General features: G+C 31.5%; 1 protein-coding gene across 2 annotated transcripts in view; it reads right to left on the minus strand.

Annotated features, from left to right (window-relative positions):
- The window catches only part of LOC143244339 (RNA-binding protein 26-like), a 112,539-nt gene extending 105,409 nt beyond the window's left edge, over positions 1-7,130 (minus strand). For both annotated transcript variants that reach the window (XM_076488820.1, XM_076488818.1), the window contains exon 1: positions 6,827-7,130. In XM_076488820.1, the coding sequence (XP_076344935.1) occupies positions 6,827-6,885 (59 nt within the window). In that variant the 5' untranslated portion in view covers positions 6,886-7,130. The remainder of the gene's footprint in view (positions 1-6,826) is intronic.
- Positions 7,131-14,539: the final 7,409 nt, after the last annotated feature.

Raw genomic sequence — 14,539 nt, forward strand, 5'->3', positions numbered from 1 at the left:
TTGGAAAAAAACTTATAACAAAACACAACATTCCAGTAAACACCAAATTTATTCAAAAACCAGGTACAAAACTAAAGTCCATACTATGTAAAAACTACACTGACAAACACCACACCAACATTATTTATAAAATACAATGCAACAACTGCCATGACTTCTATATTTGAGAAACAAGCAGAAAAGTGTGATTCAAAGAACACAAAAATAGACCTTCACATGTTTTTGAACACTGTAAAACAAGATATTAAGTAGGGAAACAAATATAAACAAATACAAAATCAAAGAAGTCTTACTTAAACAGCAACTAAAACCAAAATTAAACCAATATAAAGGAACACCTTTATACCTATACTAATTAATAACCTAACATCTACCTGCAATGCCTCCTACAATTTGGTACCTGTTTATACTCTCATCCCTAAGATATGTGTCCATCAATGGTCACATTCAAACATTCTCTCTTTCTTAACCTGAAGTTGACCTAAGAAGGTCAAAACATTGTTCTCTCCTTATGAGTAAAAGTGTTAATACCCATACCAGCCATTCTGAGATACATTTTTAATTCAAGTGGGTTTCTCGTAATTAAGAGAAAAGAATGAGTCTATGATCATGTATCATAGCTCAAGGGATTTACCGTATATGAAGGATATGTCACCCCTCTATAGATGGAGAGCTAGACCATCGTAAAAATTGTCTTAGGCTCACATAATACATACAGATACATGTAGGAGTGTTTGTTCAGGCTTACAATATGTGCAGGAAATTTTACAGCAGTTGTATGTGAAGTAACAGCTCTTAGTAGTACTTGAAATGCATTTTCAGGAAAGGAAAATATTAACTTTATTATCTGAGCACATTTTCTAGTTTCATTCTTATTCATTGGTCATGCAGATGAACGAATGTATGTTACAATGAGCATTAAGCAAATGAAAACAACACAAAATTGGCATAATATTAATGATATAGTTAAGAATTAAAGTGAATTATACAAACTCAGATAAATTTTATTCAAATAATACAGTACTTATGATTATAGATCCTGTTTAAATGTGTGATATTTCAAATGTTAACTTTTGTAACATAGAAAGAAATATATTGACAAAAATAGAAAACTAAACTGTTTGATCTCAAAGTTTTCTTTATAATGATAATGACAAATTAATTTTCTTAAATTCTGTTACTACTGTTGAAATTTTTAACTTGACTGATGCACTGGCTATTCATAAGGTCCTGAAGGCATACAAAACAATTTTATTAAAATATCTGGTCATGCACCAACTTGTAGTCTGTATGATTTATACAAAAACTGCAAAGTATTGTGATACTAATCATACATTTTGAAGATAGAATAATAATTCCTTTACTTAAATTGCATTGTTCATACAGTGTATCTAATTATAGGCTTATCTCTGCATTATAAATCAGTATGAATTTTGTTTTGTAAAAATAATTCTACCATCTTTGCAGTGTCAAAAGACATATGATGGAAGACTATACAACAAAATTTGATTCAGGTAAGATGGATTGTAGAATCTTTTGTGATCTGCATTATACCATAAATCTTTGATACTGTACAAATGACATCACTGGAGAAACTATACTATTATGGTATATTGTATCTAGCTTTCAACATTTTTAAAAGTTATCTTCCAGAATACAAAATATATCTATTAATAATACCTTTGGACAACAACTTATATTTCTTATTTATATAAATGATTCAGTAAATGCTACTTAATTCAAAATTAGAAATTTTTGCTAATCACACTAATTTATGACCAGTAACAACTTTACAGATTTAAAACAATTAACAGAGAAATACTTAATACAGATAAATGGATGATGATATATCGTCTTAATTAATTTTAATAAAAACATACAATTTTGTAATAAAAAAACAATTCACTTTGAGATAAATATTAAAACTACTGTTAATAACAAACTATATCACATATGTGAAAGTCATTACCAATAATAGATTGAATTGAAAACAATACATGAAAATTAGTACATACAGAAACTGAGGTATTTTAAATCTGAAGTTTTACAGTTAAAAGGCATCTGACTAAAGTATTCAATATTATAAAGGAAACAGATACTGTGAGACTAATGCATCACCTCTGTTCATGCATAATGGTAAGAATGGTAGAACTAGGGGACAAGGATTTGAGATCTAGAAAATTTGATGTCACAAATCAAGCGATTTTATTTTTAAACAGAATATATTACCTTCAGATGCAATAGATACAACAGGAAAGAGTTTGAGAAAAGGTTTAAAGAATATTGTGGGAGTCAGGGCTGAATACAAGTAGATAGGTGTTTAATGAAATGAACAGAACAACCTCTTGTTGTCCCTCAAATATTTTAACTATATAAGAAGTATCTAGACACTTCTTTCAGTGGTAAATCATAGTAATAAATCACAGTAGCTTTAAAAAATTTAATTTACTGAAAAAAACATACACAGGAGTAACAAAACTTGTTTTCATATTTCTTTAGTTGCTTTAATTTTGTTGGCTTCATGAGCTTTAATGAGAGTTACAGTATATGGGAGCCATGTTGTTCAAGAAATGCATAATATACAGTTTTATTTTACTATCAAAGCCATCACAGCAATAATTAAGTTTGGTCTGTTATAATTTCATATATACATAAATGTATCATATATTAAAACATTGTTTTGAAACAACTACTCCATAAATTACATTATCAATGCTTTTTACTAATGTGAGTGTCTTGGTATTTCTTGTCACTAACTGATGAGAAATGAATAAAGATTTAGTACTTAACCTTGTCCAATAATTATTTAATTATGGAACATTTATCTAACATCATAATTTCCCTGTCAGTACTTCATTTACAGTCATGGTCACTGTCTCCTACATTTACAAATACATTATTTCAATTTTCTATTTAATAATCAGTTGGAAGTCTGAAGCATCAAGTTTCAGCAACTTTTATTTCTAACCTAATGACTCTTTCAGTCTTTCACAAATTTTGCATCTTATCATCACTTTTCTTCACACTACTTGTATTAAATTTAAAAGCTATTCACTTTATAAACCAACCAGAAAGAACTGAGAACATCAAGATAATTTTCAATAACTTTAAGAAAAGTAAACATGTTAGTCTGGTGATTATTATTTTCAGGCTACAATGATTAAAGTAGTGGCAGTGTTAAGAGCTCAGCATTTGTAATATGTCATAGATGCAAGGAGTGAGTTCTATTTAGAAAATAAGGACTGACATGCACTTTCAAGGAAGTTAGTTGTGAAGACATGCAATTCATACATTGAGTTTGTAATTCAGAGGAGAAATTTAAAGCTATCCTTAAGAGCAGTAGTGACAGATTAACTGTGGAAAATGTTAGCATGATTTCAATAGAAACTTACTTTCCTAGCAAAGAATACGTTGCCAAGTAATGACTTTCATGAAGTTAGAAATAGTATAACAGGGCTACAATGTATTGAGTCACTTCTGTTGAGTAACAAGTTCCAGCCTTTAACTTGTATAGATAAGGAAATAGGGAAGGGAAGGTAAACAAAAGGGGCAAATAAGGATGGGAACGAAAAACATAGGGAGATTATAGTTATAAGCAGTTCTTTAGTACAATATGTAGGTAGGATAGTCTGTGGGGTAAACACATAGGGAGATTATAGTTATAAGCAGTTCTTTAGTACAGTATGTAGGTAGGATAGTCTGTGGGATAAACATAGAGAAAAGAACTAGGTTATACCATCAAGAAAGAAGAATGAAGGGTATAACTGACATAGCAATTGATATAGTAAAGGGTGCTAACAGTGATACAAAGTTCATAGTGCACATGTAGAAAATGGTAGGCCTGAGAAGCTAATTGATAACTACAAGGAAATGTTGAAGGCATTTATAAAAAAGAACCATGATAACTTAATTCTTCACAGATACTGCTAAAACTTGGGGATGAAATTATAATTAGACCACAAGGGCTGAATGCTAAGTTTAGGCTAACATATAAAGACAAGCAGGTTGAAGATGGTTTGTGAAAGCTGTTTAATGAGAAAAGGGACATTTTTGTAATGGATGGCTTACATTTAAATAGGATAAGAACTGCCTTGTTTTCAAAGGCTAATAAACATTCAACTTTATGGGCAGCTTTAAACTATGACTAGACAGTGGTAAAAGTCATAATGATGAAGATAATAACATGTAGACAAATGTATAATGTAGGAATAAAGTCAAGAAGTAGTTTTACTGAATAAAGTCAAGAAGTCATTTTACTGAGAGTTTAAACTGTTATTGCTGTAATGCTAGAAGTATATGAAATAAAGTAGATGACTTTAGGGCATTAATAAAATAAAGGATTTTTATGTAATAGAAATAACTGAAAACTGGTTAAATGAACACAATTTTAATGATAGAAATCTATTTAAAATACAGGACTATATATTGCTTAATGGGAACACAGTACTAAAAGAAGATAGGAGGAGTGATTTTACATGTAAAATGCAAATTACATCCTCTTGAAGCTGAGAATATAAAAGCAAATAACAATGAGGTTGAATCTATTTGGGCTTCTGTTAGTGATTAGAAGGGGAGAAGGCTTGTAGTTAGGATTTGTTACAAACCACAATGAAACTGATGAAATTAATAGGAAACTTTACTGAAGGAAATATAATTCAACTGTAAACAGTGTCAGTGTTTAAGCACCTATATACTCTGTAGCTGCAAGGTGGAGGGCATGATATATATATATAAAACTGTTACATAAGGAAGAAAATATATTTGATATACACATATATATTAAAAAAAATTATACATCTGCACCAGAAAATTCTCCAACAATATGGATGTTCTTATTTTGTTTATTTCCAAAATCGTTACAGCTGTTGTCTCTTTTTCCTCACATTTTAATATTTACTTCTTTAATAACCTACTGCTAGAGAAGAAACCCCAACAGATCTCTAGATGACAACCCTGCAATTAAATACTGAAAAATATAATCATTATATTCTGAGAAAAGCATAATTTATATCTGTTTCCTAATATTTTATGGTAGTTACAAGGTCAGTCAAATCAACTAAACCCATAACAGAGATACAATAGTGAAACCAGGTTATAAAAATTTCACATGCAAAATTTGACAGTTTTCTAATACATAAAAGTATTTTTAATCTTAACATCAAAATTATTCTGCATGTTGAACAGTCAACATTTGAAAAAAAAAAAATGCAAGAGCAAATCATTACTCAAAAAAACTTAAAACCTGATACGAAATCTCATATTTGGTACTCAAAAGCCTTGTAATGTTTACTGATAACTTGCAACATTTTATAAAGGTATGCATACTGTGTTAAAAAAATCATAGCAATTTCTTGATGTAATTTTGTAACAAGGTAATTTTTGTGGGAAGGTCACAAAATTACTAAACATGGCACTGGGTGTAAATAAGGATCCAATTTTTATAAATTTTAATTTCAAGCTTATAAACTGAGAAATTTTGAAGTCAAATAAATCATGAGGAAGACAAAGTTTTAAAAACTGTTCAGGACTATATTCTTTATCAGCTGTAATATTAATCCAGTTTGAATGAATAAACTGCTTTCTTCTGTTTATTCACTTCTCTGTTCAATGAGCCAAACAATTTTTCATACATGTCAGTGTGTTGAGAACTTTGCTCATTTTGCTTTATGTCAACAGAAAGATCAATACATCATATAAATTTGATTATGCTATTATGGTTTGGGGTGTTGCTAGCTATAAGGAGAATAACAACAGGTTGGAAAACAATGTTTATAACACCAAGGTAAAAATTTGATTTATGATGGAACATAGTGTGTATTTTAACAGAAAGTTGGTCTACCTTCTTCAGATATGATTTTACGAAGCAATCCAGGTTATATATTGTTACAAAGAAGAATGTTGTTGCTTTACAAAAGTACTTGGATTGCATATGGGTTATAATTTGTATTGTAAATATTATTTGGATGACAATAACCTTAACAGTGTTATGAAAGAAAGGGATCTTGATGTAATAGTCGATCAGTCTTTAGTCATCCAAGCAGTGTGCTATTGGTAGTGGTAGGGCAAATAAGATTTTAAGTTGTATCTACAGAAATACTGAATACAAGTATAGAGGTTACAATTTCATTATATAGGTCACATTTGGAGTGTTGTGTTCAGTTTTGGTTTCTTAACCTAAGGAATGGCATTGAATTGTTGAAAAGGGTTCAAAGAAGAGCTACTAAGATGATACCTGGGAGAGAATGTTTGTCATACAAGGACAAGTTAAGATCTTTGAAATTATTTTCACTTGAATAAAGAATTATAAGGGATCTGATTGAGGTCTTTAAGATTGTTAATAGAATCAACTGTATTATGTACCATTTTCTCTCTTAATATTTAATGGTGAAAATGGTAGGAATATGGGACACAAATCTGAACTTTTGGCAAAGGTGTCATATTTAGGAGAGACAGTTTTATTTTGATAACTTATTAATATAGGGTGTTTGAATTTTGGAATGGATTTAGCAAATCCAGTTTATTCGTGACTAAGGCTTGATAAATATTTGAATAATAAGGGCTAGCTTCCATCGTTTATTTTTACAGTTTGGTGAATGAAACGATCTAAATCAGTAGATGAACCAACAAGTTCCCTATTTAAGTTGTCCTGAAATTATTTACATATTACTTATAAATATATAGTACATGTACAACTTGATTTATGTTTCTTAGGTATCGTCACGCTACAACGTAATCTTGTTCAAGACATACATACATAAAAGTATAAGAGAGTTTGTAAAACAAAACACTCTGACACAAGTTTATATTAATCATTAACGTCACTTACAGGGGTTCCAAATGCGCTGTTAACCATCCTTTCAACGCGTCGGGATTTTCAATTAACATATTCTTCCGATATGAATAACAGATTATCTCAATATCCGTATAAATCAATTTATTCACCACGGTAAAACAGCACTTGATAAACCGAATATTTTTAAAGATTTCCAACAAAACAACATATACGCGTTTAATATCGACAGTACTAACGTTTTTTCGTTGTTTTTTTTTTGTTTAACAATAATATTAATTCTACTAGTGATATTAACATTACCAATGTTCCTTACACGTTAATCGCGTCCTCTAACGACAATCTTAGCCGTTCTGAGAAACAGAATTCGTAGTTATTAAATTAAATAACATTTAATATAAGAAGAAACAAATAGCCCGTGAATTTTATTAATTTTTAGTACAAACTTTGTAGCATAAACGACAGGACCGTAAAATGATATTCATTACTTAAAGGTATTTTGTGCATTTTAGCATTGAATCATTTAACAATCTTACTCTGATAATATTATTCCTAGAAAAAAGCTGTAACATATATTTAGTCATAAGGTTATCGTTTGAGAAATAGCACTATTGAATGATCAGAAATTTCCTATGAATCCAATATACAAAGCATTAGGGCTTGTATCCAAGTAATCTTAGGGTCGCAGGTTCGAATCACTGTCACACCAAACATGCTCGCCCTTTCAGCTGTGAGAACGTCATAATGTAGGTCAATCCCACTATTCGTTGGTAAAAGAGTAGTCCAAGAGTTGGCGGTGGGTGGTTGTGACTAGCTGCCTTCCCTCTAGTCTTACACTGCAAAATTAGGAACGGTTAGCGCAGATAGTTCTCCTGTAATTTTGCGCGAAATTCAAAACAAACCAAACCAAGTATCCAAGGCAATATAGCACATCATCGTAAATGAATAAAAATGCCATAACTCGAGCGCTTTCAAAAGGTCGACCTTTCTTTTTCAGTGGCAAACTAGTATATGCAATTGTTTTTATAAAGATTGGTTAACCATTTTTACCTGCACAATCTTTAATGAACGATTTCAAATGTTATAAATGCTGCTTGTTTGTTTGTGGAAAATAGTGTGCAGACAATGATGCATGATACCCTGTTCATCTGCCTAAAGTCGACACCTAACTTTAACGTTCCATTTTTGCGATCATCAGTGGTATTTTTGAAAGTTTTGCTTTTAATATTTATACGTATTATCTACTACTGCACCCTTATATGGAAATTATATTCTTTACACTCACTTGTATAAGTGACTGTTCTTGTGGTCAACATTTTATAAATTTATCTGTTGAACAAGCTACATTAGCGGGTAACTTTTTCATGACATTCAAGCTAAAGATACCAAGATCTGTAACAACTATCAGCTGCACCAAAATGACAGAAAATCAAGCTTTTCCTCTCGCTGCAAGCCAGTCATTATTTCTGTGAGTACAAAGTCTGTATTCACTAGTCGCATTGGTTTATTTAACAATGATAATATTTTGAGAGGTCAAATAACATTATTGTGGTTTGTGCATGTATTACGTTCTCGACTTTACGTCTTTATATTATCATAGAAACATACTGAGCTACAGTTGCTGTTGAACATGCTCAACTAACATTGCTTCTTCACTTCATGTTGGCTCGGCATGGCCAGGTGGGTTAAGGCGTTCGAGATAATCTGAGGGTCGCGGGTTCGAATCCCCGTCGTACCAAACATTCTCGCCCTTTCAGCCGTGGAGGCGTTATAAGTGACGGTCAACCCCACTATTCGTTGGTAAAAGAGTAACCCAAGAGTTGGCGGTGGGTGGTGATGACTAGCTTCCTTCCCTCTAGTCTTACACTACTAAATTGGAGACGGCTAGCACAGATAGCCCTCGTGTAGCTTTGCGCGAAATTCAAACAAACACTATGGGCAGACCTGATCGTGGACTAGTTTTACCCTAGTTTGTCAGAAAACATATACAAGCTCTCTTGTTTCATTTATTTCCTGTAAAGCATGTAAAATAATAATCATAGTATACTAAACCTTAGTTATCTTATAAAGTTTATAGAGAAAGTATATCTACCCACCAATGATCTAATTGATCATAACTGCAGTAAAAGCTTAGCCTACTTATTTCTCTGTGCATCCTACTATAAACATAGCTAGAGAATCAAACTAAAAAAACTCTGAGTATTCATTCATGCTGTACGAAGTTAACACGTGATCTTCTCATTATATGATGCAAATGCTACCGGGATGTGTTAATGGTGAAACCACTACATCAAAAAATTACTACTAAACCAAGACATTGGTATAACTCTTCTATTCTGGTATTCTAACTGCAGAGATAGATGGATTCCAAGTATCTCATAGTGTAGAGTAGCAGAACATCCAATCTCGGCAGTAATCTCGTACTGATTGTTACTCTGATCGGGTACTCCAAATAGCTACTTAATAAATCAAGTAAGAAAGAATTGTTAGTGTTTTTGCTAACCTTTTAAATGACAAAAGCAAAACATATTTCACCACAATTATTCCCGTATAATGTCTTGATTACAGCAATACATTCTGTCCAAGTATATGCTTACTTTACTTCTTTACATTTTATTAAACAAAAGGTTGAAGTGTTGGACTGCTATAGAAGAGGTGTAGAACACCATGCTGGTGGTCAACACCCTTTGCTGGTTCATATAAACATAACGTCTTATAACGTGAAAGTCCAAATTGGTAGAATTAATCCACTATTTTTGTTTTCCCTCTTGTTTCAATGATTTTATCCACCCAGCATCAGACATCAAGGCCCTGTGTTGCTGGATATTAATAGTTATAACTTACTATAGATAATTTTTATGGAATTTCAAAACAGCCAAGATAAGCAACCATTGTCTTCTTTCCAGACCCACCAAAATAGTGAAGAGGCTTGGGAAATTTCCCTAGGATCTCTGACCCAAAGGTGACCCTAAAGAAGGCAAGGAATAAACTGATTAAGATAGGAGGCCATCATACTACTCTTTTTTCAGCCACTTGAAATCTCTCAGCTGCCCCACCTCTTTTCCTTGTGGTCAACACAATAACAATTGACATTATCAGTGACCCATGATAATCTGAATTATGGTTGAGTTTTGGTCAGATCCTGATACCCTGTTTAACTTGTAGATGTGCCGGAGAACATTCCACATCCAAACTTATATGAAGATTAGCGTTATGAGTACGTATAACCTACAGAGATGTATCTTTGGAAAATAGCTCATAGAGGAGCATGAGAGAGAGAAAGAAGATAAAAGAAAAATTAGAAATAAATTAATTGTCACTTCTGCACAAACTAACTTCTCGTCGCAGCACCAGAAAAAAGGACAATGTGATATTTTAAGTATTTGACCAGTACTATAAGAAGAGGTTTTAGAATTTGGTGAAATGATTAAAAATGATACAACTGATCAGTGAAGGGAAACAGTCAATGAGACTCAAATGCAAAAAAATATTCTTTATCAACGGATTAAAAATGAAATATAATGAACTAAGCTGAAACAGATACATCTACATTGATTTTTAATAAATGCAGTATAAACTAGTCAAAGTGACTGAAAATTTAAAAGTGAAAACAAACAAAAAAGCAGAATGTGAAATAATGCACAATTAATTGAATGAAAATTAAATGCAAGACAAACAGAAATCGAAATGCAAACAAAGCTGTATACCTAATGGTCGGACAACCAAATCTAATCCCAAGAAACAAAACTATTCAACATTAGGTTTTGCCTTTGTCAAAACTATAGATTAACTCTTTGGGAAAAAAAAATCCTACATTTATCCATGTATAATTCTAAACTAGCAGCACTCCATGCTGAAATTAACAACCAATACAACCATATTGTGACAAAATAACCTCGACTGATTCATGCTATAAAGGCGAAATACTAGAGCTATAAGCTACACAAATAACAATTATTTTGGTTTTTAAACTTAAATAAGAGAATAGAAGAGATTAATATGTATGGTAGCTGTCCCCAAAATATGCACTTAGATAAAAACAGTTTTCTCTCAAATACATTATTAAGATTTTCCAAAGGCACAAGAGAATAAATCTTGTCAATCTCCCCATACCTTTTTGTTTTACTTGCCGACATTTTCAATAAAACACGATATATTTTACACTGCTATACATTATATTTATTTCTCTAACTTTACATGTGTTAGAGAATAAACTAACCCTTAAGTAGTTTTGCACGGATAGTGCATGTCTCTCGCTAACATCCCTCATTTTGAACTAATAGACGAGGAGACAGATAACTAATTAACAGTACCTATTGAAACTTATTGAGCTACTTTTGTCTGAGAATAGTGGAATTTGACAATCACTCTTATAAAGCACTCGGGGCACCAAAATATGGAGCGAGATTTCTTGCAGTAGTGGAATGCAAGCAAAGGACTTGAATATTAATAATTGTCTGGCACGTTGACCACTGGCATAGTTTTTTGTACGTGATATAATTGTTAAGATTTTTTTTTCCAATATGTTGGTATACCTTTTCGGATTAATTAAACATTCTTGTATAGCCGTACCTATTGATGAGCTATTGGTCAGAGGGAAAGCAGTTACAGTTACTTCATTCAACTTCTTGGATTGAATAATTCGATTAGTTGTCTCTTTCATAAGGCACCCACAACAATATAATATCTTAAACCCCAAAACCAACCTTCAGCCCAAAATGCTAACCACTAGGGCCACACCTAGCCTTACTTTAATGGATGTAGTATGTATATATGTATGTTATTAAAACTCCTGGGAAATGTGGCGTTATCTATTTAATGGCGCCACTAAAAATATCCATAAACATTACGCTTTGGATATTTAAGATTCAGACAATTAAAAAAAACGGTTTGTGTAACAACCATTTGTTTATTACAGAACACAAGTTTAAATGAAAGCACTCTCCTCACTAGAGCAGTACCTGCGGATCTGATTATATCTATATTAGTGCAGTTTGTAAATACAGTACTAAAAACTGAAGTTATTTGAAAAAAACAAAACAACGATTATTTCTTTGAATGAAGGATACCACTTTTAATGTATAAAAAAACATTACAGTTTATATTAGAACATTCCGAACACTATTCCCATGCAGTACTTCTCTGAAAAATCCTTTTTTTAGAAAAACGTTCACTTTTCTAAATTATTTCTAAATGAGTTATAAATACTACGATTAGTAATTACTAGCACGAACAGCCGCCTGTAGGGCGGTGTTTCTGCTAGTTAACATAATGTTAATAAAATGATATTTTCAGGGTAGTTTGTTTTAAACTTACTGTTAAGTGTTTAGTTTCCCATTACTGTTTTTTTTCTATTTTATTTGGCAAAGGAAGGTTTTTTTAAAAAAAACTTAATATTAGCATTATTTTTGGTTTATTATTTAAAATACTGCTTGCATATTGCATGAAAACAGCATTTATAACAATCATATTAGTTCATGCAAATTTGTTGATGTGTTTAATACTTTTTGCTCTAATAAGACAATTTTAAAAATATGCACAAATATATTAACTTTCCAAATGAAAAAATGCTGTCTATAATACCGTCGTTGAGATACTTTAATGTAACAACTTTCATATAATGTTTATTCTCATATTCTATACTTATTCTTGTTGGCGCAGTCATTAAACCCTAAAATAGTTGTTGTAAAAGCAGGACTAAATGGATTAATCGCCAAATTAGATTAACAGAAAACATTTCAGACTATTACTTTAGTAGCCTAAAAATTCCTTATTCAAAAACAGACTTAGAGTACAGCCCGTCAAAAAATGACGGGGAAAGTATCATAGTACCACCATCACTTCATAGCAAACCTCAACCTCATATTTACATCTAACTGAAATAAGTATATTGCGTGAAATTAAGCTTGATCAAGAAAGAGGCAGAAAAGTGCAGCCGAGGTAGTCAAACATCGGTAAATTCCTTTGTGAGCCTATTAAAATTAAGATATTCATGAAAAGAATATGTGCAGTATATATAAAATAATTAATGATAATAATCAAATTAACAACAACATTAGGTTATTATACACATAAAAAGCATTGTTGAAATGTAGTGTTACCAAAACGCATTCACTTTTCTATAAATTAGAAGTTAATTGAGCACAAAGCTACACAATGGTCTCTCTGTGCTCTGCTCACAACGGGTATCAAAACCCGATTGCTAGAGGTGTGAGTCCGAAGACACACCACTGATTAACTAAGATCGTTTCTGAATTTAGTCGTTTTCTGTTATAACACCAATATTATAAAAAAAAAACCTCTTTAATTTAAAATCTTATTCATTTCATTTTATATTTTCAATGAATGAAATGAATAAGATTTTAAATTAAAGAGGTTTTTTTTTTTTACAATATTGGTGTTATAACAGAAAACGACTAAATTCAGAAACGATCTTAGTTAATCAGTGGTGTGTCTTCGGACTCACACCTCTAGCAATCGGGTTTTGATACCCGTTGTGAGCAGAGCACAGAGAGACCATTGTGTAGCTTTGTGCTCAATTCTAAACAAAATAAATTCCATGATAAATCTTACGCACTTGGCTCTAGGCCAGGTGACCCCCACACTACGTCTTTACTTTAGGCTTATTATCTCGACATTCACTATTCTTATAAGGTTTCACAGCCCCTTTTCATTCCGTCATTAACCTCGTAATAAGCAGACAATAATCAAATTATTACATTTGGATCAATGCATTTTGGCCTTTATGACTCCTCCCATTTCAAGAAATCAAGAGTGATGTGACGTGACACATACTGGTTATAGAGGTTAGATTATACGAAACTAGTCGTTTAAAAAATATACAATGAATGTTTCTTTTGGGTAATAAATTATAGAAGACATATGCAATAACCAGTCATCTGACCAAAAGGTGTAATAATTTCTTTTTGGTGTTATAAGGTCGTTTATTTCCAGTAGTAATATGTCTTTTATACACCAATATCCACGATAGAAATTAAAAGATCAAACAGTTACTAAGTGTTCTTATTTAGTGATATAAAAACAGTGCTATAGTAAAATCACGAGTCACGTAATTTAGAATCTCGTGCTATGTTTTAAGTTATAAGGCTGCATCTGTTCAAAAAATGGAATTAAAGTTAGTGTTTGGTGCTGTTTTGTGTGAATGAAAATAATTACACAAATTAGTAAACAACAAACGAATAGTTTTAAATAATAATCGCTTTTATGTCGTTTTAAGTGTTAAAAGTGATCAATGGATTCACGACTTTACGACAAGTTAGGAGAAAAACCTAACGCATTAGTTTGTTGGGATTTGATACGAGAGGAAGTTGGAATGCAACTTCTTGGTGACGGTTTTGTTACGGTACCTTACTTGAATGACTCTAATTATTTTGACTTGTTATTCATTTTCAAGAAAGATGTTAGGGTGCGTATTTCAGTAATTTAGATATACGAATCTTCTGTGTTTAAGATGTTTTATAATATAAAATACTGTGGTCGTAGAAATTGCAAACTAGATAATTAGTAACTGTTAGCATACTATTATTGTTAATTAAATTTCGAATCAGCTCTGTATTAGTATTATATATTTACTTATTTGATATCATTCTCTGAGAAACATAAGGTATGAAATAAAATATCTACATTGCCATTCACTTAAACAATTAACTTTATCCAAGATTTGAATTATAAAACTTTCTCGAAACTTTTCGTATTTCTATATACACCTAAGATGTAAGTCGTTAGGCC

Source organism: Tachypleus tridentatus, chromosome 2 (genome assembly GCF_004210375.1).
Source record: "Tachypleus tridentatus isolate NWPU-2018 chromosome 2, ASM421037v1, whole genome shotgun sequence".
Taxonomy (NCBI): Eukaryota; Metazoa; Arthropoda; class Merostomata; order Xiphosura; family Limulidae; genus Tachypleus; species Tachypleus tridentatus.